This window comes from Ambystoma mexicanum, chromosome 6q (assembly GCF_040938575.1).
Source record: "Ambystoma mexicanum isolate Mex_15411 chromosome 6q, UKY_AmexF1_1, whole genome shotgun sequence".
NCBI lineage: Eukaryota > Metazoa > Chordata > Amphibia > Caudata > Ambystomatidae > Ambystoma > Ambystoma mexicanum.
In genome coordinates, this window is record NC_090937.1 from 18,289,686 (window position 1) to 18,316,768 (window position 27,083).

The 27,083-nt window shown below is 40.0% G+C and overlaps 1 protein-coding gene across 2 annotated transcripts in view; it reads right to left on the reverse strand.

Annotated features, from left to right (window-relative positions):
• FRMPD1 (FERM and PDZ domain containing 1) overlaps nucleotides 1–27,083 on the reverse strand; it is a 1,388,071-nt gene that overhangs the window by 829,010 nt on the left and 531,978 nt on the right. For both annotated transcript variants that reach the window (XM_069630382.1, XM_069630381.1), the window contains exon 3: nucleotides 903–1,057. In XM_069630382.1, coding sequence (XP_069486483.1) covers nucleotides 903–1,057 — 155 coding nt within the window. The remainder of the gene's footprint in view (nucleotides 1–902; nucleotides 1,058–27,083) is intronic.

A 27,083-nucleotide genomic window follows, 5' to 3' on the forward strand; every position in this document is an offset into this window, starting at 1 on the left:
TCTGATCTCTTGATCTGCCATTTCAAATAGGGTGCCACCCCCCACCCTCCTATGAATCCATGTCCTCCTCCAGTTCATGAGTAAATGCAGCAGCATGATTCTTACTGGCACTGCCATTTTAAACCGAATTGGCTGCTTCAATGTGCTGACCTTTTACTGTGTGGTATGCTGTCATTAGAGAGGTTAGAGTCACTGGTTTTGGTGGCTAAAGCATGTGCTCGCTTTTCTGGGCCACGTGCTCCACTTTGTGATTCAAGCCAAAGGTTATGGACAATTTTGGAGGAAACCATTAGGTCAGCATTTGTGAATTTGATTTTCTGGACCATTTTTGTTAGGCACTCCCCTCTGTATTCTTAATTTTATAGATTGGCATGCGCTCTGTCCATATTGCACATCCTTTTTGCATGAGTGGATCTCTGAAATGCACACTTCTGAGATTCGTGCATATCTATTTCTTGCACAGTTGTTGTTTGCTTTTCTTGTGCATCTCAGAATTGCTATAAAAAAAATTATGTCTTGAGAATTTGCCCAGTTGTCTCTAACAGATACTAATGAGGGCCATTATATTTGTTTTATTTGCTTGTTGCTGTTTCGTAAGCAGCAGTGGAGATACCTTTAAAATGTTTACAAACAAATGGCAAAGTCTTCCATAGTTGAGAAGAAATCGTAAATAGATTGAAATGGCTCATTAACTCAAAGAGCTGTAACTGGATAAATGGGCAGATGTCTTGATACAATTAAATTTACTGTTTGAGCATGCTGACCAAATTTGATTTCTCACAGATGATTTCATGTTCGTGTACCTCTTCCAAACTGTTATTAGAAGGAAAACATTTTAAATTCACAAAATTGAATTTAATTGGCAAATGATACTTTACTCAGGCAAGAGGTTATCACAGTACCTGAAATGACCGATGCAATGGCGAGAGGATGATTCTGAGAGATATCGAAACCATAACTGTTGAGGAAGAGATCTTTGTGGATCACTGTGGTGACTTTCACAGGTGCGGTAAACTGCTGGCTTCCAGATGTGCAATCAGTCACGGAAACTCTGCTTCTGAAAGTGAAGAAGCAAATGAGTACATCGTTATGATTTCTTTGACCAATCATTTTTTTTTACAGCATGCTGAGGTGGGCTGGTTACAGTTACCTATGCTTAGTTTCACACCAGTATTGCTAGTTAACACTGTAGGCTCTTGATACGGTTACTAGATGGCTCCATGTCACCAGGGTCACCCTATTCCAGTCATCGGATTTGCTCTATTTTAGTTTCACTTATGTTAATTTTGTTCGATTGAAGGGACCCACGACTAAAACTCCAAGAATGGAAGTAATGGAGAAATGGCAGCCCAGGACTGGTGCAAGATGTTTACAGTTACTTGTAGTCATCTGGTAACCTTAGCCCAGGGTTACACTTGTTCTTTTCTTCCAGAAAGCATTTTGGGTTCTGGTCAGGCATGTGATCTTTAGGGCACTCACACAAAGGACATACGTTTTGTTGGGTAAATTACTGTCTATCAGGAAACTGAACACACCAAATGTGATTTTTTTTTACTCCAATAAAATCTGGCCGAAATGCAAGTCAAGTTATGATGCATGTTGCAACGTTGCCTGTTTGCAGGGTCAGTGAGTTGTCCTAAAGCGACCTGCTCAAAAGGAACTCAGTAAATCATTACTAATTTTCCAATCTTCCAAGTATGTTGATGCAACTAAAATTGTGACATGAATGCAAACATGGTCTCCTTGCCCAATATTTGCCAGTGAGTGCAGGCTCTCAGCCATACCATTCCCAGCATTGATTATGAAAAGCTGCTCCTTAATGGCAGCGTCCCACTGGACTGTTTTGTTTGGCACACTATAGAGGTCTCAGTCTTATCTCGAAAGATGGAGAGGCTCAAATATAGTTTCCATTATTTATAAGCGAGGCTCTTTGAAATAAAAGTGTGATATCAATGTACTACATTGCTTGATCAGACTGGAACATAGTTGACCAACCCCTTATTGCCCTACTTCCAAAAGTCAGTGATTTATTACACTGTCTTTTCACCTACAAAGGAGGGTTTGTCGTTTGTGGAAAGCAATGAGCAGAGCGGATCATTGGACCACCTTGTCTTAGTCAGTAAATCCATGAGCATTCAGCGTATTCAGATCTGGGGCTTTGTGGACTACCAGGTCACATTCACATGGTTGCACAAAGATTCTCTCACAGACGTGTACTCGCTCAGCAATCGCTAGATCTACGGGCAGTACCTACAGATTTTCATTCTTCAAAAGTGATGATAATATAATAAGGCTAGGATGGAATGGAGTTCATCATGACACAAACAGACTGAATCAAGTGGGTATGACGTCCTTTCATCACAGGATGTTTCTTCACAGGTTTTTTACTGCAGATATTTTAACGAAAAATACGAATCAACATTTTTAGGAGGGTTCGAGAAATATATATTTGATGTGTGGGTTTTCGGGAATATACAAAACATTAAAGGGGATTGGTGTTGGGGGGCAAAAAGAAAAAAGAAAACATTTGATGAGTTTAAAACCTGCGGTAAAAAACCCAGCGAAAAAACATCCCACGATGAAATTATATGGAACCATCAAGTGTGGCCTGGAATGCTCTAGATACACCAGGAAACAGTATGTCCCTGGTTTCTAAGCAGTAAGGGGATTTCACAAGTGCCTACAAGAGGGATTTGATTATACAGAAATCCTCCACCTTGTTGAAATGAAGGGGGAAAATGCATATCGATCCATCTAGCTATATGCAATCTGGGTGTGATCTGCAGGTCGGAGGTTTGAATCCCGGTAACGCCAACTCAGCCTTTCATCCTTCCGAGGTCGATAAATGAGTACCAATTTCAGTTGGCTGATAGTGTATAAATATGTGCTCCGTAAAGTGCGTTGGATTAAGGCGCTAAATAAATAAAACATCATTATCATTATATGTATATAGGCATATTATTATATGAATTAAAAGTGTCACAACAAATATAAATCCAATTACATATGTGCCTGTGACCCAGAAGACTAATTCATCCCCTCCAGAGACATGCATTTGATCTTATTGTCACAGGTTCAAATCCTGGCCAGTCCACTCAGCCCTTTTCCCTTTTGAGTTCAATGTGATGAGTACCGATTTGGCGATTTTAATTTAAGTACCACATATGAACATAATTTAGTCTTGAAGAAGGAAGGAACTCGAATTTAATGCCAATGCCATGCCAAAGCTTTAATTGACTTGTTTCAATATTGTTTTTTGCAGGGTTTTATTAATCAGTTTGTATATATTCTGAATAGATTTGTTTTGTGTCTTTATGTCTTTTTATCATATAGAGCACATATACATTATGCCTTTGAGCTAGTCCAAGGTATAGTTACGGTTGAGATGAAGTCTCTATGGAGTTTCAGAAAATAAGTTTTCTGAATAACTTTCGAAACCTTGCATGAAGAAACCTGAAAATATTCATCAGTAATATTTCAAGTCAGTTGCCTGTGCATGCAGAATTGAACATTAACGGATTCATAGTTTAAAAAATGTTTATTTTGATCGCATTTTTAACAGCTTTTAAAACAGGGTTTTCCCATAGGAAAAAAACATATTTTTTCAGCCCAAATATCTCAAAACTGGCAGCTCTAATTTTTGCAATTTCTGGCATGCTCTTAGATTTCATCAGAAATTGACGCACTGAATGTATTAAATCGACCTTGCCACTTTTGAGTTATGAATGTTTTAAGTGTCTGTATATTGCCCATGCCCTGAATGAACTTGCATTTATTATACAAAGAAAATAACCTTTTTGAATAACTTTCAAACCCTTATATGAAAACATCTGAACATATTCATGAGTAATATTCCGAAGCAGCCGTCTGTGCATGAAAAAGTTCATATTTGTACATTAACAACTTCATAGTTTAAAAAATGTTTACTTTGAGTTTTGGACAGCTTTTGACATGGGGTTTTCACATAGAAAAAAACATAGTTTTCGGCCCAAATATTTCCAAACTGAAAGCTCCAATTTTTTCAATTTCTGGCATGCACCTATATTTCATCAGGAATTGGTGCACTGAAAACATTTTTTCTAAATGGACTTTAACACTTTTAGGTTATGAATGTTTTAAGTGTATCTGTATATCGCCCATGCCCAGAATTAACTTACATTTTGCATACGAAGAAAATAACTTTTTTGAATAACTTTCAACCCTTGCATGAAAACATCCAAAGCAGCCGTCTTTGCAAGCAAAAGTTCAGATTTGAACATTAACGGCTTCATAGTTGAATTTTTGTTTCACTTTGATTGAGTTTTGAACAGCTTTTGGCATGGGGTTTTCCCATAGAAACAAACATCGTTTTCTGCCCAAACATCTCAAACTTTTCTTACATTAAGCAATTGCAATCTCCTCAAAACTCCCATATTAGTGAGGGCTAACCATGATGCCAGTTTTCCGTAGATTTCAATTGCATAAAAGCCGAATTGTAAAACTCATGAGCCTCTTTGTACAGTTCGAGCAACGGTTCTTCATTAGGTGGATCATACCCTGCAACTAGCTCATAATGGCTGCAATGGTTTTTTTTTCTGATTTGAATCCCCCTGCCCCCTCTCTAAAAGCAAAGACAGAGAAACGTTCATTGCCTCCAATGGTCTACAAAGTCCTCTTCATTGCTGAAGATAAGTAACTGTGCTGGACAGTGTGTCTCTTCCCTGACTCTTCCCCTATTTTAAACAAGCATATTGTCCTTGAAACAGTTTGATATGTTGTTACAGTAATCTGTGTTACATTCTTCCCATTTAAGAAGGTTTCATCTGCTTTAGTCTCATTACCTTACTGCCAGCAAACCTTTCCCCATTTAAAAAGAAATGTTTATCTCCATTGACTAACACATGGGAAACCCCCCAATCACTACCCAACCTCTCCTTTCCTATCCTTTCCTTTCCTCTCCTCCCACACTCTTGTTTAACTGTTTTTTTTCAATATGTATCTTGTTGCCTTTTAAAACAAATCCGTATAGGTGTTCCCACTTATTGCCCCATGACTCAGGAAGGACAGGTTATTTATTATATTACCTGAAGTTGAAGTTAATGGATACATTAATACATACATTTCAAAGGCTCAGCAAGTGCTAATCTCTGCATTCAGTCCCCTTATCAGCTCCATCGCTGCTCTGCCTGTCATGGCAGCAGAGTCAGGGAAAAGGTGGAGTCTGTGGGGCCACAGTAAATGGTGTGTGGGACATATAAGTGTTGCTGGTCTAGCCTCTGGTCAAACACTCATACGAAAGTCAGATCAGAAGACTAATAAACCCTGCTGTTCAACAGACGTTAAAGTATTAAGATATTGCAAACATATATGGAGAAAAAATGATGATCACAAGGCAATGCTTGACTACACATCTAAACTATGAAATTATAAGAAAGTGATTGAATTTTAAAAATGCAATTACTATTCAAACCACATTTTTTCAGGCTCCAGTATATGACAGGACCTTTTTGAAGTTCTTACTGTGGTCCGATTGTCAGTCAAATCCAACAAGAGCTAATGACAGTCACCTCAGAAGAAAGACCCAAATGCGGGGGGCATGGCTACGTGCGTTACACGGTAGTAGCAGAAAGCGGAGCTGCCGCTCTGTAATTAATATAACGTTCCAGAGGACCAGTAGTTTGCATTTTTCGCTTCAGGATGTATCACTCTTACCTCACTTCTTCTGGGGGTGATCATGGCATTGAGCCTTGGCTCGCAACCTTCTCCGTGGACAAGGAGTACACCGTACTGTCGGCAGTGTCGGGTCGCGTCAGACATTTGACACAGCCCATTTTCATTGGGGTACAAACTTCTTTCCCAATGCAGGCAGCCAGATAGACCTTATTTCTGCATGAACAGTGACTTTTAAAGTTATTTTTTAAGTTATTATTTCCACATTTAAGTATATATTCGGGAGGCAGATATATTTATAAGAAACGTTTTCTGGCACACGGTCTCTTGAAAGGATATATATATATATATATATATATATATATATATATATATATATATGTACCCAATTTGTATTTATATGTGACCTGCCTTTTATAAATAAATTAACCTTATATGAGGAATACATCTTAATTTCAACAATTTCTCATAATTCCTTTAGTCTCCCAAAAGCTGTCTGCCTCACTGCAAGATAATACCTCTATTTTGCAGCTTTCCTCATAACATCTATGGGTGACATGTTATAATTTATAACATATAATTACAGCAATAGCAGAATTTTGTTTGAGGGCCCATTTGTACAATTTAAATACGTCCCATCTGATTTGTCTCACCTTTTATTATGGCCTCAATAAAAGCTCAAGATAAAACTTCCACTAACAAGAACCATCAGCAAAAGTGGCTGCCACCTTGCAAAGGACAAAGGGCGACTCCCCTCCTCCTGCTCAATCATTATTAGAATCTAAAATGGAGACTATTTTGTTGGAAATAAGAGCACTCACGCCCTTTATGGAAAACACGAACACCAAGCTTCATCAAATGGATGAGCACTGGGCGCATTTAAAAACTAGATGGAGAAAGTCAAAAGAAAAATTAGTAGGGCCCATATGAAGGAATCAAATCATAGGCTACAAAAACAAAATGAAGATTTGGAGAATAGAAAGTTCCTACTCTGCGGCTTTCCGGAAGGAGTAGAGGGAGATGATGTTGCCCTCTTCCTTAAAAAATATTGCCTAACATTCTTAATCTAAATTCATCCATTGTCCTCAATATACACACAGAATTGGAGTAGCATTTCGTCCATCTGTGGATTTCTTAAATTTGATTTATTAATACATTTATATTGGGCCAAAGCCCGCAGGCATTAGGGCACATACACACCCTTGCGCTTACAGACCCTTTTTCCAATAGACATTGCGACTCTGACCTCTCTGCTTTTGTTTTTTACTATTCCTGATTTGTTATTACCGTTTGGGTGGTTTCTTCCTGGAAAATACAATTTTCTGCATGTCTGAATTCACAACATCAGATCGTCAGATGTTGCAATGCTTGCTCTTTTCATTTTTTATTCTTTTTCGTCTTCCTCCACTTGTTTTCTTTTTCTTTTTGCTTTAGCACTCATTCCAACATGAACTCTGTTCTGTTATATATGACTTATTGACTATTTGTGAAGTTTTTTCTTTTGAAACATATTTTAGGTATATATTAATTGTTAAAACTATTATTATTCTGTTTTATTAAACTATGACCTTAAGGTGTATGATTGGAGCCAACTATGGCTTGCTTACATAAGGCCCATTTATTGTTACAAGAGTCCATGAAACTGAAAGAGTATTGGGTTGATGAGTATTAGCTAGTCAAGCAGATGGCAAACATTACAGTGTAATAATCTTAATTAAAAAGAAAGTACTCAGTATCAGATTCGCCATAAAGATGCACACACTAAGGGCAGATGGGTATTAGCCAAACTATTTATTGGCTCTCAGATTGTTTCGATTCTTTATATATATGGGCCTATCAATCATGGCCCCAAATTCTGGATAAATCTGAAACTTATGATATTACAAACTGACCTTGTGCAGCGACTTTAATAATATCATTAATCCTTTCTTAGATTGAAGATCTCCCTGTATTTTTAAAAATAATAAATCACACATGGAATTTTAAGTTGTTTAACAGAAACTGGTGTTATTGGCTCATGGAGATTCTAACATCCCACAGATATAGACTTCACTTTCCATTCCCTCCCACATAACTCATTCTCCCTTATTGATTATATTTGTGTAGCCAAATCGGTAGTATTGTCAATAATTGATTCTATTATTGAATGCTCAGTCATCTCAGATCATTCTCCCGTTATAGCTAACATTGAATTGGGATGTATTAGAAACCTACTAATAGATGGAGATTCAATAGCTCATTACTCCAAGACACTAATTTCGAAAAAAATCTGACTTTGATTTTCATCATTCATTCTTTAAATCAATAAAGATGAGGAGATTTGCCCTGTCAATAATTGGGACACCTAAATAGCGTCTCTACGGAGACATATAATCTCTTTTGTAGCTAAAAGAAAGAAGGAGGCTAAAAAAGATCTAGATGCTCTTCATAGCCAATTGCAGAATTTAGAGAAACAATATAACTCTGCAGCTAATGACACTCTCTTTCGCCAAATCCTTGCTCTTCAATTTTCTACTAACCAAAAATAAACAGAACTAGTCTCTGGTGTATTACTAAAGTTTAAATCCAAAATGTATCAATTTTCTAATAAAGCAGGCAAAGCTTTAGCCTCGTATCTCAAAGTAAAAAAGAAAGAATTAGAATTTCTGGGATGAGAAGCGAACAAAGCATAGTTCAACCTCTGATACAGACATTTTAAATGTATTTAGCACATTTTATGAAAAAAGATACTCTTCAGAGCACCTACATTATAATATTGACTTCAATGATTTTTGCGATTGTTTAAAAAATAATAAATAGGTATTGATTTAAGTAGCCTTAATACACCTATCCACATTAATGACATTAAGAAAGGTAAAGCTCCTGAACCTGACTGTCTTTCTATTGATTTCGTCTGCATTTTCCCCCCTACTCTTCTCCAAAACTAAAATCATTATATACATTTTTCTCCAAGGTTGGTAAATCATTGGGTTACTTTACCAACACTCTCTTAGCACAATAAGGATAATGCACTACCCAGAAACTATAGACGAATTTCACTTATTAATTCAGATTGCAAAATCTTTAAAAAAAATGTAGCTAATAGAATAGAATCCTTCATGTGTAAATTAGTTAAATTAGATCACGTAGGCTTTTGTTAGGGAAGATTTATGAATCTTATCCATTGTATAAATAAAAAGGTAATTTCGCAAACTCGAATACGGGAGTTGCACTTGATGCTGAAAAAGCATTAGATCATGTTGAGTGGGACTTTCTTTTCCAGTCCTTAAAATGGCATGGTATTGGGGATGACTATATTCAATTTGTTAGACTTTTATACTCTAATCCTCAAGTTTCCATCTTTATAAATGGCAAATTTTCCCCTTGTTTCTTCCTTCATAGAGGAACAAGGCAAGGCTGTCCCATCGCCCCTATTTTATTTGTTTTAGCTATTGAACCCCTATTAGAATTAATACATAGAAATAATGATATTGTTGGAATTAGCTGTGGTAGTTCTGAATTTAAACTGGCTGCATATGCAGGTGACATATTAATTTTCCATGAAAACCCAATCACAACCCTCACCCATCTTTTTGATAGAATTGATCTCTTCTCTAATTTCTCAGGATACAAGTTAAACAAAGATAAATCTGAAATGCTCTTGCTAAATGAATTCCATATAAAACATGATTTTGCACAACTTGGTCTTAGTTGGAACCCAATATCTGTTAAATATCTGAGTTTTTCAGTTGCCCCTTCACTTGCTCAAATGGTCAAGATAAATTTACGAAATCTACAATCAAAAGTAAATGAATCAGTTACTACATGGTCCCCCTTATATTTAACATGGTGAGGTAGATTGAAGGTTATCAAGATGATGCTATCACTTATTACTCCATACTTTTTACAAATGCTCCAATACCCTCTACCAACCTCTATTTCAAAGTCTATTAACAACATACTCATTAACTTTGTTTGGGGCCCTAGAAAAAAGAAAAGGATTGCCCGTAATAAGCTTAATTACCTATATGAGTACGGTGGCGTTGGGTTTCCGAACTTTAAAAACTACTATAAACCTTTGTTCTAAAGCTTGCCAAAGACTGATTTTTCCTTGATGATATTCTAAATCCTCCTGCTTGGTTGGTTGTTGAACAATCTCTAGCATTGCCATTTGACATAAAAGATGTTAAATATCTTTTGAATGGCTCCAAAATAGGGTTTTACAAAACAATATCTCACTAACTAGTATTTAAAATATTTTTTGTTTCATCAACTCAATAAACCTGTGAAGGCCTTTTCTCCTTTTATTTGGTGTAATAAATATAAAGCTATAAATAATAGGCCTATTTTTCGAAAAGCCTGGATAGATAAAGGTGTTACATTTATAAATCAAATAATCATTGGAGGTGATATCCTTACAATAGAAGAATTTAATATCAAATGTTCATTACCAAGAGTTCCTCACAACTAATATCTCAAGTTAGTCAATGCTTGTCTTGATGCTAGAAGTAAAATGACTTGAATGAGTTGGTGGTCGATCCCTCTGGTCTACATCTAATGGAAACCCTTGATATTATCAAAGTCTCTTGTCTTTGCAAAATATTAAGAGGACGTAGACACCCTAATACAAAATGGTCATGTGAACGGCAATGCGAAGAGGACTGTTGTATACCTTTTGATGATGAACTGTGGTCTAGTATTTGGGCTAAAGTTAAATATGTATCTGTTTCTGCAAACCTAACCCAAATGCTGTACTTCTTTATTCACAGAGCCTTTATTACCCCTAAAAAACCCTTTCTATCCAAGTTATCTGATAATGATTTATGGTGGTGCTGTCGATCTTCCACTGGATCTTTCAGTCATATGTTTTTTGATTGATTGTTTGATTGTTGGGACCAAGTTTTGGTCTTTCTACAGCACATGTTTTCAATTTCTATCCCTCTAAGTTAAACTAACATTTTTTGGGGAGTTTGGAAGTCAATGCTGGAAAAATGTAAACTGCTTTTTATTATCTTTGACCAATGTATACTCCTTGCTATCAACATAATCACATCAAATTGGAATTTCTTTTCAAATATTTCATTCAAAGGGTGGCAGAATATTATATGTGATGTTCATAGAATTGAGAGATGTAATACCAACTCACCAATACTTTGTTAACTATTTAAATTATATGAATTCTTAATCTAGTTATTTATTACATTAGCAACTTCTTTCCATGATAATCAATAAGAATTCCTATTTTTCATATTGCTTCACTTCATGAACTATTTTTAATTTTGTTTCCTTTATATGTCTTTCATTTTTTCATTATCAATCTCAATGGACTTAATTTCTCACTGTTTTGTACTTATTGATTGTTATAGTTACATTTGTATGTCCTTGTCACAGTATTTATTTCTCTTTAATGTCGTTTAGATTGTTGATCTGTAATCTGTGCTTTGAATAAAATACAACTTTATAAACTAAAAAAGAAAGACCCAAATGCAATAAAGACACCCATTCAGCTGATCTGAATAATAAACAGATTTTTTCAGTTGTTCAGCCTATTTTAGAATCATATCTCCTAGAAAAGAGGGCCACCCAACGTCCAACCGTCTGCCTGCCTGAGCCAAGACCTCCACAGATCTTAAACGATCCTTGGCCACTTCAGACCTTTTCAGGATTATGAACACTTGTGTTAGTACACACAATACACCTGAAGATCCAAAATGCACAAAAATCAGAGGCACATACAGGGAAACTAAAGTAAGGAAGAAAGAAACAACATCACCAGAAAATGTGAATAACATGAAAGTTCATCTTCACGTATACAACTGAATTGTGTGTTTGAGGCCTGCTTATTGCCCCATGTATGTACACCATGAGCTGAGACCAAACCCTAAGGAAAGTACTTTAAGAACATACAACAAGGTTAAAGTCTAGATATATAGCACCTTTTGCATTTCCATATTCTAACTGTCAATGAACTAAAATATCTGCCTAGATATGTCAGTGAACAAAAACAAGTGGCCTAGATATGTGATGTCATCAAGACATTTATGATGTCATCTTTGATGCCCTGGGTGTTAGCATTAGCAGTGCACAGTGGTGGCACGAGTAATGGTTGCTTAGCGTACCATAACTGATGAATTTCTGGGGATTTTCGGTTTTACTTGTAACCATGATGTCCATTTAACAAAGTTTTCTCCCTGAATATATATAGTCACTGCCCTATAGTTAATGTTAGTGGTGCATGCCGTAGGAAATCGAACAAAAGAAATTGCTAATAACTTTTAACTTGTGTGATGGATTTGGCTGAAACTATGCTGACAATTGTATACACCGTCCCTCTCCCCCCAGACTGGAAAGTTTGGAAAGGATTTGTCCATTTTTGCTCCACCGCACAGCCCAAAGAGCACATATATATTGTAAGCAAAGGAATTTACAATGCTGTACAAAATGGCATTATCAGGGATATGGCATTATGGGGTAGATCAATGGGAATGTGCCGAGTTAGGCCAGTCCTCAGTTTCCCAAAGCACACAATTTCAAGGGTATTGTTGCATTACGTTTACTTAACTTAACTGCACTTCAACTAACATTTTGTCTTTGAGCATATATATATATATACATACTGATTCTGACTGGAGGTCCCCATCGGTGGACACAGGGGACGGTTTCGGGCCAGAAGAAGTAGCCATGTGGGTGAACCTAAATAGGCTTAAGTTCAATTGGGTAAACACTGAAATCTTGTTTTGTAGTAAACCCGTATTGAGGTGCCAAATAATTCACAGATTTAAAATCAATGATATCAGTGTTACAAATTTCCTTATCTGATCTACAAACCACTAGCCGTCCACTCTTGGTCCCCCTTAATCTCCAATACCAAGGTTTGTTATCTTGGGAGTGTTGCTTCACTCTTCCTTGCATCTAAAGCTACAAGTTAGCCAAGCATCTAGCTCATGTTTTTTTTCCACTCCAAGCTTTTAGTAGATTTTCGATTGCTTTACATTCCCACGTAAAATCCACTTGTAAATGACTTTCCCCAAATGTCTAAATGTGTGTAACTTGGTCTATATAAGTGTTGCAAATACACAATACATAGGTTACAAATAATACAGAATGCTGCAGCACAAATGTTGCGGTGATGGGTACAAAGAAACCACATCTCTCCGGCTCTCTGGACTTTAGGTTAGCTACCAGAAGAAGCATGGATTCAGATTAAGGCACTTTTCATTTTACATACACTTCTACAATCTTACCCAAACGTTTCAGCAGGGCCAATTTACTTAGTACAAGACACAAAAATCTTGCATGTCCACATCTTTGGGGGTGTTGACCATCTCCTGGTTCAGATATGTTGCTCTCTCCCCGCCCAAACAGCCAGGCTGTGGAACTCTCCACTATCTGTAATTTGTGTAACTGGAAACCTTCAGGATTTCAGACAAAAACTAAAGACCTACCATTTTGCTCATTAATAGTCTAAGAACTATTCTGTCAGCATTGTTCCAGTATAGGGTTCACGGTCCAGCCCAAGATGCCTTTTCAAGGAGCATGTTTGTGTCACGACTCGCTCCCTTCGCTCCCGTTCCCACCACTTGGGGGCATGATTTGGGGTTTATTCCCTACTGGACCTTTCCTCCGAACCTTATGCTACAGTGCGGTGATGAATTGGGAGCGCCAAATCCCTATTTTCCAAGCTACTTCCCTTCCGGATCCATTCCAGGTTTTTGGCAGCCAGCATGCTTCTTTAACCAAATGACTATGCTTCCCAGAATGCCTGGCCCACTGCTCCACCTCCACCCTTGCAGGACAAGGTTGGGCGGAGGATAGGCAACAGCTGTGGCTGCAGGTGCAGCAATCAGCACACCTGAGGCGTGTGCTCGTTAAGCAGCTTTAAAAGCCTCAGTCTTACTTCAGTCCAGCGCTGGTCATCGTTTGCAGTGTTCCTGTTGTGACTAGTCCCTTGTTCCTTGCCTTTGTACCTAGTTCCTAGTTCCTGTTTTCTTGTTCCTCCGCCCTGAATCTCGGATTCATGCGCTAATTGATTTCTGCTCCCTTGATTCCCTTTTTGTCTTCCTCTGTTTGCAGGCAGCATTTCTCAGTGCTTTCCCCTTTTAGATGCAGCCCAGTTTGTCTGTGTTCTATATTTCTTTGACTCTGTCCTTTGCTGCTGTAAACCCGTATGCCTTAGCCTTCCTCTTAGATTAGCTTCCTGTCTTTTCCTTGGAGGGGTAGGGAGAAGTTTGCATTGGTTATTTCGTTTTTCCCTGCTCCTGATCCTTATTTTCCATTGGGTTCCATTCCATGTTTTCCATTGCACTTCTGCATTTATTTCCCATTTGATTATTAGGTGTGGTGTGCGGTTGTAGCTAGCTCCTGTGTGAATGCTTATGTTTTCCTCACTAATTTGTAATCACTATTCCAACTTAGGTATTTAGTTTTCCTCCCATTGCTGTGCTAGCCTTTCTGGGTCCCAGTTTCATCAACAGGATTCGTGGGCTAGCTGACATTCAAGAGGTTTATCTCGTCCTTGTGAGTACAGTTCTTTAGTTCCCTTATTTAATACCATCAAGAGTGTTAGTTCACAGATCCTGTCATTGCTTGCCCTCCACGTGGGTTTAGCGCTGTCAGTACCTGTAACAGCAATTGGGGGTAAGGCGCTTGCTGACTTTCCTCGCGGTCAGGTGCTTACCCCACATCCCTTTTCATATATTGGTTTTGATGTCACACTCTATTTGCACTCCTGGGTTCTAGCATACATGAGTCGTTCCTGTGTGCACGTTTCCCTTGCCATATTCGCTGCCTTTGTACTCGCCTGACTAATCCTGACAGAATGACCAGCCTAAAATCCCCATTGAATATGGCAAGTTTAAGAAAGAAAGGCAGCAAGGCCTCTAACAAGTTTGTACAGAAAGCTTCCCCTACATTTACCTGTGACAATCAAATCACTAGTCCTGACTTAAATGAACTCCTTGTCACGAATGGGCATTTACGTGCAAAGTATTTTTCCCATAGGATGGCACATCCTACATTGCCTGATCCTAGTTCTATCTTTTGTTTTGATCCCGATTCTATGTCAGCGCAAGCCTTAGCCGCAGAAAACAACACACTGTTAGACTTATTATACAAGAGTACCTCTGTTGTTGAACCCCATGATTCCAGTTGTGCTTCACCTCAGATAGAACAGTTTCATGATACAAACATAAAGAATGGAGGGGTTCCTTGCATAACTTCTGTTTTCTACCCTCAGTCTAAAGCATACTCCTTTGCACAGGTACATACTGTAGTCCCTAATGCCAAGAGGTCTAATTTCAATAGTTTGCTTAAGGGAAAGACAGACCAAGTTGGTAAGAGAAACTATAAATCACAGAACCTGCAAGCAGTAGAGGACAATGTACAATCGGTGCACATCCAGATTGCTAGTGCAGGATCCAGCCCTGATGCCACTATGCCTCCCCCTGTGCCTACTGATAGTGATGTACAGTTAATGCAGGGCATGCTAAGAGCTAAGCTTGAGGAGTTAAGACAAGAATTCATTTCTTTACAAGAGGAGAATAAAACCTTGCACTCTTTACTGAATACACCTCAGACTTTATCTGTTGATGTTGAGGAAGTGAACACTGTTCAGCCCCTGAGTGCAGAGACTTTGGTAAACCATTATATTTGTCAATATGTTAGATCTATTGGGAGTGAAGGTCTTTCGTCTAGCACAGCGCTTAATCTGGGCACAGTTTCTGACAATTGTTCTGCTGTTTGTCAGGGATTGCAGTTAGCTGAAGATTTACAAGCCACTCCTTTACCTAAAATTTCCTGTGTAGCAGTTTGTCATAATTCTGAGCTAGCACACATACAAGCTTCCGATTTCCAAACACAATCCACAATGGTGGCATACACAGATTCAGTCACTACAGTAGGCTTAGGCCCTGCTCTTGATACAGCTGCTGAGACTGAAGTAGATGTTAAAGCTGATGTGGAAAACGATGTTACCTCTGGGTTCACTCTTCCTTCTGCCAATTCTGATCAATACGAACAGTCAGAGACAGTACAGATTTCATGTTCTGATGGACTCATTCCACAGTATACAGAACCAAAAAAACGGCAGGCGATTCCTGAACTGTTGATTGATAATCTGCCTCTTTCAGAAGCTAAAACAGAGGAATGGACAATTGACGAAATCCTGATTAACAGAGACTTTACTATGGTGATTCCACTGGTTGATTTTGACTTCTACAAAGAAAGAGACTCTGTGTCACCCACTAAAGAAAGGGACTGCAAGGGTACAGCTCAGTCTTTGGTCACTGGTGCCAAGGAGTCTACTGCCCTAAAGGTGCCCTCCATTCCTGAGCCACCAATGTGCCTGTCAACTTCTGAGACTTCTGTCTGTCCTCCTACAACCATTGACTCTTCTATGATCCAATCCACAGCCCTGCAGTCATCTTTGGCACACGTGTCTTCAACCAATGAACCGCTGCCATGTCTGCCATTTACTCAAGAGCCAGTCCCAAAGACCTGGACATGTTTGTATCCAGCAACCGAGATTGCTTCAGCTTGCATGCCTTCAGCCTCAAGGTTTCCCCTGGCCTGCCTGTCTTCAGCTACAGTGACTCATCCTGCAGATCATCCTTCAGCTTTAGAGCCTCCGGTAGTCCATCAAAAGTGCATGTCTTCAGTCCCGGAGTATACTCAGTATTTGCCTTCAGTTCATGAGACGCCTGTATCCTGCTTAGCCTCGCTGCCAATATCAGAGGTATATCTGTCTACACCATCAGATCCTGCTGTATTTTCTTCTGCTCCAGCGATTCCTCCTGAATCCCAACCATTTACTGTCGATGAACGTCTAGCTTGCCTTTCTTTTGCTTCAGGAGGAGCACCAGAATGCCTGCCTTTTCCACAAGACGATTCTCCCAACTGCTTCACTTTAGCATCAGAGCCTCCTAAAAATGCAGCATCAGAGTTTGAGACTTTTGCCAGCTCCCGCTTCAGAGTCATCAAGCTGGACCAAGTGGTGAGTCAGAACCACTCACCTGGGTGTGCACATGGGGTGGTGCAGACCGGCGTATTACCTACAGGACTTGTGCAACAGAATTCCGCCAAGAAGCACCAGTTGGGTGCTAGTAGCCAAAGGAAGGGAATGACTGCTGCAGTTCAAAATGTGTCTGTTATTGCTCATTCTGCGAGTGTGCCTGAAATACCAAGTACTGCGTCTATCACTCCTATCAGTATGCCAAACGTCCCTGCTGTTGTATCCCACGTGCAACAAGGTGGTTACACGACTGTCACCAGGAGTACCAGCCTTGTACAACCCATTGGACTTTCAGGTCTCCAAGGCGTAGAACATGTGCAGTCAAACCTTAGTCACTTTCAACCACAAGCCTTTTCCCAGATGGATGACAGAAGAAAATCTGAACCTCTACCTCAGCCGCCACCTTCTCTAATGGCTGAACATAAACCTTTCCTGAAGCCAGCAATTTCCTCACCTCCCGCATGTCCACTCTCGGCAGAAAGGCTAACAGGGCTTCTACCATTGCCTAAGGCATGTTGCACCAGCCTGCCTCCCTCCTCAAAGACTTATAAGGGTCCACTCCCAGTGACTGAGCTTCCTGGACCTTCCAACTCTGCTTCAGGTCCTGCAAGTCCTTCATGCCTTTCTTCGAACCATGAGTCTCTTCCTCACCAGAAGCCACCGTTTCCATCAGTACCACCTCCAAAGACAAAGTACTCCTATCATGGAAGTCCATCTGCCTTTGCCCACAGGCCACCATTTCCATCAGTGCCACCTCCAAAGAAAAAGCACTCCCATCATGGAAAGAAGATGTCTCGTGGGGGTGGCGAGCACCCGAAGACGGCCGTAGGAGGGGGTATACTGTCACGACTCGCTCCCTTCGCTCCCGTTCCCACCACTTGGGGGCATGATTTGGGGTTTATTCCCTACTGGACCTTTCCTCCGAACCTTATGCTACAGTGCGGTGATGAATTGGGAGCGCTAAATCCCTATTTTCCAAGCTACTTCCCTTCCGGATCCATTCCAGGTTTTTGGCAGCCAGCATGCTTCTTTAACCAAATGACTATGCATCCCAGAATGCCTGGCCCACTGCTCCACCTCCACCCTTGCAGGACAAGGTTGGGCGGAGGATAGGCAACAGCTGTGGCTGCAGGTGCAGCAATCAGCACACCTGAGGCGTGTGCTCGTTAAGCAGCTTTAAAAGCCTCAGTCTTACTTCAGTCCAGCTCTGGTCATCGTTTGCAGTGTTCCTGTTGTGACTAGTCCCTTGTTCCTTGCCTTTGTACCTAGTTCCTAGTTCCTGTTTTCTTGTTCCTCCGCCCTGAATCTCGGATTCATGCGCTAATTGAATTCTGCTCCCTTGATTCCCTTTTTGTCTTCCTCTGTTTGCAGGCAGCATTTCTCAGTGCTTTCCCCTTTTAGATGCAGCCCAGTTTGTCTGTGTTCTATATTTCTTTGACTCTGTCCTTTGCTGCTGTAAACCCGTATGCCTTAGCCTTCCTCTTAGATTAGCTTCCTGTCTTTTCCTTGGAGGGGTAGGGAGAAGTTTGCATTGGTTATTTCGTTTTTCCCTGCTCCTGATCCTTATTTTCCATTGGGATCCATTCCATGTTTTCCATTGCACTTCTGCATTTATTTCCCATTTGATTATTAGGTGTGGTGTGCGGTTGTAGCTAGATCCTGTGTGAATGCTTATGTTTTCCTCACTAATTTGTAATCACTATTCCAACTTAGGTATTTCGTTTTCCTCCCATTGCTGTTCTAGCCTTTCTGGGTCCCAGTTTCATCAACAGGATTCGTGGGCTAGCTGACATTCAAGAGGTTTATCTCGTCCTCGTGAGTACAGTTCTTTAGTTCCCTTATTTAATACCATCAAGAGTGTTAGTTCACAGATCCTGTCATTGCTTGCCCTCCACGTGGGTTTAGCGCTGTCAGTACCTGTAACAGCAATTGGGGGTAAGGCGCTTGCTGACTTTCCTCGCGGTCAGGTGCTTACCCCACATCCCTTTTCATATATTGGTTTTGATGTCACACTCTATTTGCACTCCTGGGTTCTAGCATACATGAGTCGTTGTTCCTGTGTGCACGTTTCCCTTGCCATATTCGCTGCCTTTGTACTCGCCTGACTAATCCTGACAGTTTGCTTTGTAAATACTTACACAATATCATACCATACTGTACCAGTGCAATACAGTACAACACCCCACCTAGTAAGATATACTGTAAAACAACCCATAAAACGTACTTGTCCTGATGACTCATTATCATCTGTTCTGGGTGTGCTTCCTCTGAGTGTGGCAGTAAATGGTAGACCATGTGAAGGAAATTCTGAGAGTCACAAGTCATTGCTGAATTCATTAATAGTGTACCCAATACCACCAAGCTCCCTCAGCTCTATTCTCAACTCTGGGTGTATGAGCTTGACTAGTCATGGGCGTTACATGCAAGACAGACCCATGTGGGAATAAGTAATATAAGATGCTCTCGTAGTTATTGAGTCTCTAGACTTACAGGAGATAAAATGCAAAAATATTCTCAAGTTATAAGCCATCAGCTGAGATGGCATGAATTAAGTAGTAGGTGGGTGGGGTGAAGCTGTGAATTCCCTGCTGGATCCTACACCAGTGATGTAGTAAGGCTGCATCCCCCAGATGGTTTCAATATCAGGGCTCTCCATAAGCCCAATTTAATACATAGCAGCCGGATGGAGGTTGTAAATTCAGAGGTGGATCTCCTGGGATAGTGCTGGGGGGGGTGAAGTTATCATGGGCCCCTATGTATCCACCCGTCAGTCAAAACCTGAGTGAGCCTTTTAGTTACTGTTAATCCATGCTGCAGGCTCAAAGCAGATTTGGTGTTTCGTGCCATTTTCCATTCATTAGGGCTAACTGATTACTCTCTGGCCAGCTTTGATCATTAGTGATAGCAGGCACTCAGGATGGTAGCCCACTCTTGTTGACATCAGTGCTGTTGCAGGACACCGAATGTGCTCTTTGTTTTTTTGAGGTGGTTTACGAAGAGCTGTGATTGAGTGATCTCCTCCCTGGCATGACAGCTACCAGGCCGGGGCAGACAACATTCTGGGCTACACTTACATAGAGGAACATCCTTTTCTTGTGTGACCTTTACTTGAATCTTGTGATTGCAAGTGTACACTATGAGCATATCCCTGATCATTGAGTCCAATTGTACGTTTACGTTGCACAACCTGGTTAATTTGCACAGTTTCACAAAATAGTCATCTGCGGGTTCATTGGACCTTGTCACTCTTGAGAAAGACCATGTTCTCTTTATTTTCAAAGCACTTTGCTGGTCTCTTTCCAGCTTCTTGAAATGTCGTTATCCTGTCTTTCACCCACTGGTGGTGGTTCTCACAAGCCCACAAAGTTGCACTGAATGGCATTCAAACCCCAGGGCACTGAGTAATATTGCATTATTTCTGTGGGCAGAATATCCTGTTCCACAAATAGCCTCCAAGAACATCTCAAAAAACAGAATACACTGGATATATTGAACTTGCAGTCTCCCTAGAACTGGGAAAACAGCAGTGGCAGAGTGGTATCTTGCATGCACAATGTTAAAGCAGCACTCACAGTGGTCTCTTGAGAAAAGCCATCGTTTAACACCTATCTGGGTGATGTGCCCAGAGTAAAGATAGCAGACAGAGAAATTAGGAAACTTTGGTGATTTTAAAAGCTATTCCAGTATCTTAAAACATAGGCAAGCGCGAGGGAAGTACTTTATATGATGAAGGATGGGGAAACAAGCCACCAATCTGGTCCCGTAACAATCCAGGATGCTGAATTCGCATTGGGGTTCAGAGAGCATGCCCACTGTTCCGCTCGCACGATAACGGCAGCCCTGTCACTCTACAGGTGAAATGGGCCCACCCCTAAGTGCGACGTGTACAGCCAAAACGGTCTTTTACATTAGTTTTCACCCCACTTTAGCAATTAGAATTCATATGCCCGTAGCCTTTCTCATATTGCAGAGGAGAGGATAGGTCGTTCATGAATCGTTACTTGCTTCAAGTATCATCTTATCAGTGTCATGATGCTCCTCATTGGGGAAGGCCTGCCTAAGGTTAATGCCTTGTACGCACACACAGAATTATTTTCTTTTACTGTATGCATGAATGAGTTACATTTCTTTATTGTGAGGTCCATCCAGCATGGCACACATCGGTACAACGTTCATTCATCACCTGTTTTTTTTCTGCAGAGATATTTTGCTGAAAATGTTCAGCGGAAAAAACTCATCGGAAAATATGGGGGTGGGGAGTTAGCTAAAGGCATATAAAGGACGGGGGTGGGAGGATAGGGAATAAATAAAAGGGAAGCAGGAATTTGGGGGATAATTCCCTCAAATAAAAAAATAATACATTCGATGAGTTTTTTTCAGCAAAGATATTCAGCAAAAAAAACAGCAGGAAAAAACGTGGATGAACGAACATAGAACCCACACATCTTGGTAACATAATTATTCTTTCTTTTGTCAACATCTGAGATGTGTTTATTGACTAATCACATGCCAGGTTTAAGTGAGCATAATCTAGTGAGCACTGTTTGAGCACAAACTACTCTTTGTTTTCATCTTGCAGCTCTGTTTTGTCCAGTGAGAGAGTGTTTCCCCTGAACTTGGGGGTCAGAATACAGTGAAAGAAGGGGTAAAAGTTAAAGGTTTCCTAATACACATGTATGATCTAATATAGAGGTTCATGCTGGATTTACCCTGCTTCTCTTCGCTTTAAAGACATTTATTTTTACTATCCAATCCAATGGTACTCAACTTGTCAACTTCAAACGGATGGTGCGTTGCTCTTGCTCCAGAATTGGAAGTAGGAAAGAATATGCTTTTCTGTGTGGGAGGCGAGCACCCTGCTGCATACGCACACATATGTGACTACCTTTGACAGACCGTCATGTATAGTTTTCTTCATGGTGGCAAGATGTTCGGAAGCTTATAATATTACAGTACCACACTTTTCTGGGAAGGGCAGTCATTTTATGTTAATGTGACATTACCAATGGCTGAATCATAAACATTTTTGGCCACGCAAAATATTAGGCAGGCGGTAATGTGTACGGCACAGCTCTGTTTGACCTCAGTCTCTTCAAGCCTCTGAAAAGATACCTGTGGAAAATGTAGCATTTGTGAAATAAGTGTGGTAAAGCATAGCTTTACTGTGCACATTTCTAATAACCAAATATGTTTATGTATCAGTCCGAGAAAGACTGGTACACTTTTCATGTCATGGAATGTAAATGGTATTGTATAGAGTCCTTCTGCTACTGTTGGTGGGCTTGCTGCACGTTGCTGTGTAAGTGGGAGAGCGTGATAGCGTTAAAGAGGAGAGCTTAGTTGTGGTTTGGTTAGTGTTGATGTGCTAATGACTATGCCTGAGACGGCTACCTGCGGCGGTGAGTTTGTGTGTGTAGTGTAAGGTGGCAGGAAATCTAAGCTTATGTCAGTCACGGGAAGTGGGGAGTAATTATAACAAAAGGCACACAACATACAAATCTGCACGTACCCCTGGCCATTTGCAACAGGTCCCATTTCTCAAGCTCACAATGCCACCTGTCAGCCCACTCTCTTGCACTCGCTGTCTCTGTCTCAGGTAGATGCCTTATATCCCTTTAGAAACAAAAACAAGAATCTCCGATTTGGCAGATGAGGGAAAGGGGCAGTCTGTAAACCAAAAACATTACCATGAGCGTACTGTTCATGACTTTAGGAGCCAAGAACATTTGATTATGAGGTGGGGCTGCTTGAAATTTGAGTCACCCATTCCACCTGCCTTCAGCGTGTTGGTTGGCAGGCTGAGAGATGCCCCAAACTTTACTCCATCATGCTCAGGGGCTGCGCAAAGAAATGCCACAATACCAGTATTTGGTTACAGAGCTGCAATCGCATAAAGAGCCAGAGTCATCACAACAGTGCATACAGTTTAAAGGGACAATAGTATGTATCCATTTTCAGCAGATCTCCCTTTCTTTTTTACTGGGACATTTCCAGCACTTATCAGAGTGTTTGCTATACTTGAATGACACAGTTTCAGCATTTCTCAGCAGGGCTGTCTAATCTTTATTGGGACGTTGCCTGAACTTCTCAGAAGAGCTACTATATTTGAAATGGTACAGTCATAGCATTTGTTATCAGTCTCAACACAGGGTCAAACGAATCACTGTGTCTAAACTCCACTCTTACCCGCCTGAGCACATGCCATACACATTTGTCAGCAGTTCGATATTGTGGCAGACGGAACTATAATGCCTTAAATTAAAACCCTTACATGGTGTCACCCTTCTTACCCTACCAGTTATTGAACAACACCGTCCAAGCCAACCAGGCTTTCAGAACCATCAGCCTGTTTGTAAATGCTCGATTTCAATACGAAATAGTTGTTGCAGGCATTGATAGTACTATGGCAAACATCAGTCACAGTATCGACCTTGCAGAAGCAATAGCATCTTGGGAAAATTGCTCAGCAGGTTAATGCGCCTACCAAATGATCTATACTTACTTAACTTGTCCCAAGTTCCAGTGCAGGCAAAACAGCTCAGAGTATAGAAGTGCCATAGCTAGGTGGGTGTGTAACTTAAACACCAAAGGTTCAAATCCCAGCTGCGTGATTTCGCCTTTAACTTCTCAACAGGGCAGCAAAACAGGTTTTCCAATATGATAGCCATGACGCACCTCAGTGGGGCTTATACACCTTCATTGGGAATGTAGTTTATATTTATAAAGTGCACAAAGCTGATGCACTAGCACTTCTGAGCACTGTACAGACTCTTCTCAGATGAGTTGAAATATCTTTGATAGAGAAGTACTAACAGTATTAAACAAAGCTTTAATGCAGCATTACAATACATACCAACAGACATGGAATGCTTTTAGCCTGTACTATTATGAAAAGAGTCTGCCATAGGGAGACTTATCACTGTAGATATTTGCAAGTTATATAACTAACATCTAAATGTACATACATTATTTTACTAGTTTTGAAAAATATATTTTCAAAATACACTAATATAACACAAAAATAAATACATCTACACATGCATGTTTCACCTTCCTCATAGGAACAAACATCCGTTCCTCAGACAATTCATGGAGTGACCCCTTGCATGTTAGAATCAGATCCATTCCGTGTTCACAGTACAACAGCACTCAATCAGCAAGCTATACATTACTCTTGATCCTGATGTAATTGTTCAAAACATCTATTATTTACTTTAAATGTAATTGTTTCTTGACATATTCTACATATACATCATAATGCACTGTACATGTTTCTGTTATTGGCTTACTAAATATTGAACATTAATCACTAATATGATAATAGCTAAGAATGAGTTGTTGACAATAAATATGGAGGCCTCACATGTGCATATGAAGGTTTCAAATTGAGGAACATAAAACATATTCTTTTTATTTTTATTGTTTTAATAAAAGCCCAATTCTCTTGAAGGAATCTTGTCATGAACGAATTGTCTCATTCACATTTCTTCACATTCCAGCTGTGGGATCCCACTGGTACATGTCCCCAATGGGGTATGACCCACTCTAATTTGGCAGCTCTCAAAGGAGTTTGTTCTTATTTCGAGGTCATTGAGACGTTCTATACATGTTTCTGTACCTTGCCATACTAAATATTGAACATTCCTCAGGAGTACTTTTAACAGGAACATATCAGTACTTCTGTGCAGGGCGTCAGCAGTATATTCCTTTGATGACACGTTTCAGCACGTCTTAACTGGGCTGCTACACCTTAAAAGGACAGTACCAGGCTTCTCGGAAGAGCCGCTTACTTTTCATAGAGCAGTACTGGAATATATTTACAGATTCAGCAGAGAAGCCAATAACTAATGGACATGTTGCGTGAATGCCTATCTTCCCTGCTCAGCAGGCATGGTGCACACTGACACAGAACACACAATGCATATTTCACATCCTCTCCCTTTTCATTGCCTAACATTGGACTGACATTTCCTTTGCTATTCTAGTCATGCCCTGTAATGTTGCAGCATAAGGCAATGGATTCTATTTTTGATCATGGTTGCCCACAGAATGATGGATATGTTGAACTATCATTAAAACGGGAAAACATTCATTTTAATTTTACAAGCTTGTACTTATAAAGACACAAACACACGTTAAGCTCTGACAAAATGTTGAACACTAATCAATTTCACTATATCTCTTAGATGAATGATGGTGTTGAGTTCCTGTGATGGACTGTGCAAACATGAGCCCTAATGTAGCTGCTCTGTAACATTACTGTTATTATTATTATTAGTAGTAGTAGTCGTAGTATCATTATAGTATTTATTGAGTGTGGACCTAATGGAGCAGGGATCTAACAACTGGGAAAGGGGAGGGCAGACAATGTTGCAGCAAAGGGGGGGAGCAGATTGCTCAGTCTCAGGTCAGATGGGGAGTGGTGTGGGTGTTAAGCCACTGAACAGAGCCTCCTGAAGGAGTGATAACAGTACCACCATCTCGGTCAAAATACTCTCAGGATCGCACAGAGACATTTTATATTTTAACATCCTGCTGACTGTGGAGACTACCCCATACACACTATTCCCCTGTACAAGCATTGGTAAAGCCAACAGTTTTGGATTTCGTGTAGACATGGGATAGGCATTTGCTGGGCACTGCCATTATAATACTACCTAATAGGATGACAGCAGCTGGAAATTAGTATGAGTACCTGAGCATATGATGACAGTGCCTGACAAATGTTGATCCAGTACATATACAAGAGCCACAACTGTTGGCTTTGCCAATGCTTGTTTTAAACAGGACTTCAGTGAAAGAAAGAGATATGAGGAGAAACATGATGCTTGCAGAGCAAGTGGCTGAACTGACAGTTAAGATATTTAATTAAGTTTAGTGTTTGCTCAGCGAGCTAAATAAGGTTTGAGAGGGAACAGCAGGGTGGGAAGTAAACCCCTTGTAGGACAGTGGGTGGCGGTGGAGTGAGGAACCCCTGCAATAAAATGTTCTGGGCATTCTGGCACACAGTGGATGGGAGCTTAGTGCAGGCAGAAGTAGGAGTTCATGAGCAGAAACCTGTTACTAATAGTAACTAATGTGCATTACGACATGCAATGCGTGAGGAAAGTGGGATGTGGAGGTCTTCTGTTTACTTAACATTCTCTCTTGGAAATTTACATTTTTTTTTTTTTAAACTTAAGTTAAATCTTGTTTTCCATTCATGAATTATTTTAACATTAAAAAAATGCCTGGTAATAATTAAACCACTAAAATGACTTATTCACATATGTTTAATGCACCACTGCAATACATGTAAAGTCATTCATGCGCCTATCAGCACATGCATAAAGTTATTGACCTCTGCACAGTCAATCAGAATGTTTAGAGTGCAGTCAATAACTACTGGTAGTTACTGACTGCACTTTCACTTTCGTATAGAGAAACAGTTTACTTTTTCACGACACCTAATGCCTTCTCATGTTAAACCTGCTCCAGTTCATACAAGTTGCAATGACAATCCTTAACGTATGAAGACAACCATGTTATTTAAATACCACAAAGAAAAAACACATTTAATTTGCTAACAAAATGTGTCTATTTACTTTATTCACTCTTAAAGTAAAATGCTTTTCTGCACAACCAAAACTCCAAAACATGTATTGCTACCACCATGTGCTAATAGCCACATAGACCTTGTGAGGGGTCATTATCGCTTGAGATAATGACCCTTCCCGAACGTATGGCCCTCGCATCGGCCCATAACTTGGTGATAGGCCATTATCGGCAAAAATGACCCCTTGCTCAGTCTGAAAGGCATTCTAAAAACATTTTCTAGCATCTTTATATTATGCAAATTAGTGATTTGAAAGAGTTTGAGTTAATATGTGTATCATCATGAAAGTCATTTTGAGTAAATTAATCTGTGCAAACTCATGAGCTTAGTTTATGGTTAGCTTTTGGCATAGTCACAAGCTAATTATGAGAAATTTTGGATGCTATAAATAGTTAAACAGTGAGTGCACTTATGTGCTATCTGGAACATACCGCTGTGTGAGAGTGTGCATTGATAAGTGCTGTAAGATATGTTGATATTAAGTAGATGTTAGAGCCTTAATCTCAGTGACTCTGCATAGTGAATTCAAAAGCCATTGTACTATAGCAAAAAAATAACAATAATAGAACGCTAGTTGCTTACAGTTCAGGACTTTGTACACATTAACCATTTTACATGATCCTGCTTAGAAAACATGTATAAGCAGTTCTTCATGCTTATCACTTCTTCAACCTTCCACACACAATGGTAGTATTTGGTGTCATCCTAAATACCTTCAAACATGAGGTTTGCCTCTTGTAATTTAATAGAAAATCCTATTACAATTGTGAGAAACCTGAGGGTGTTCTCACTTCTATCCCCCATGGGTCCACAGTGCAGTTGGCAAGGGATAGGCCATCACTTTTAGATCCT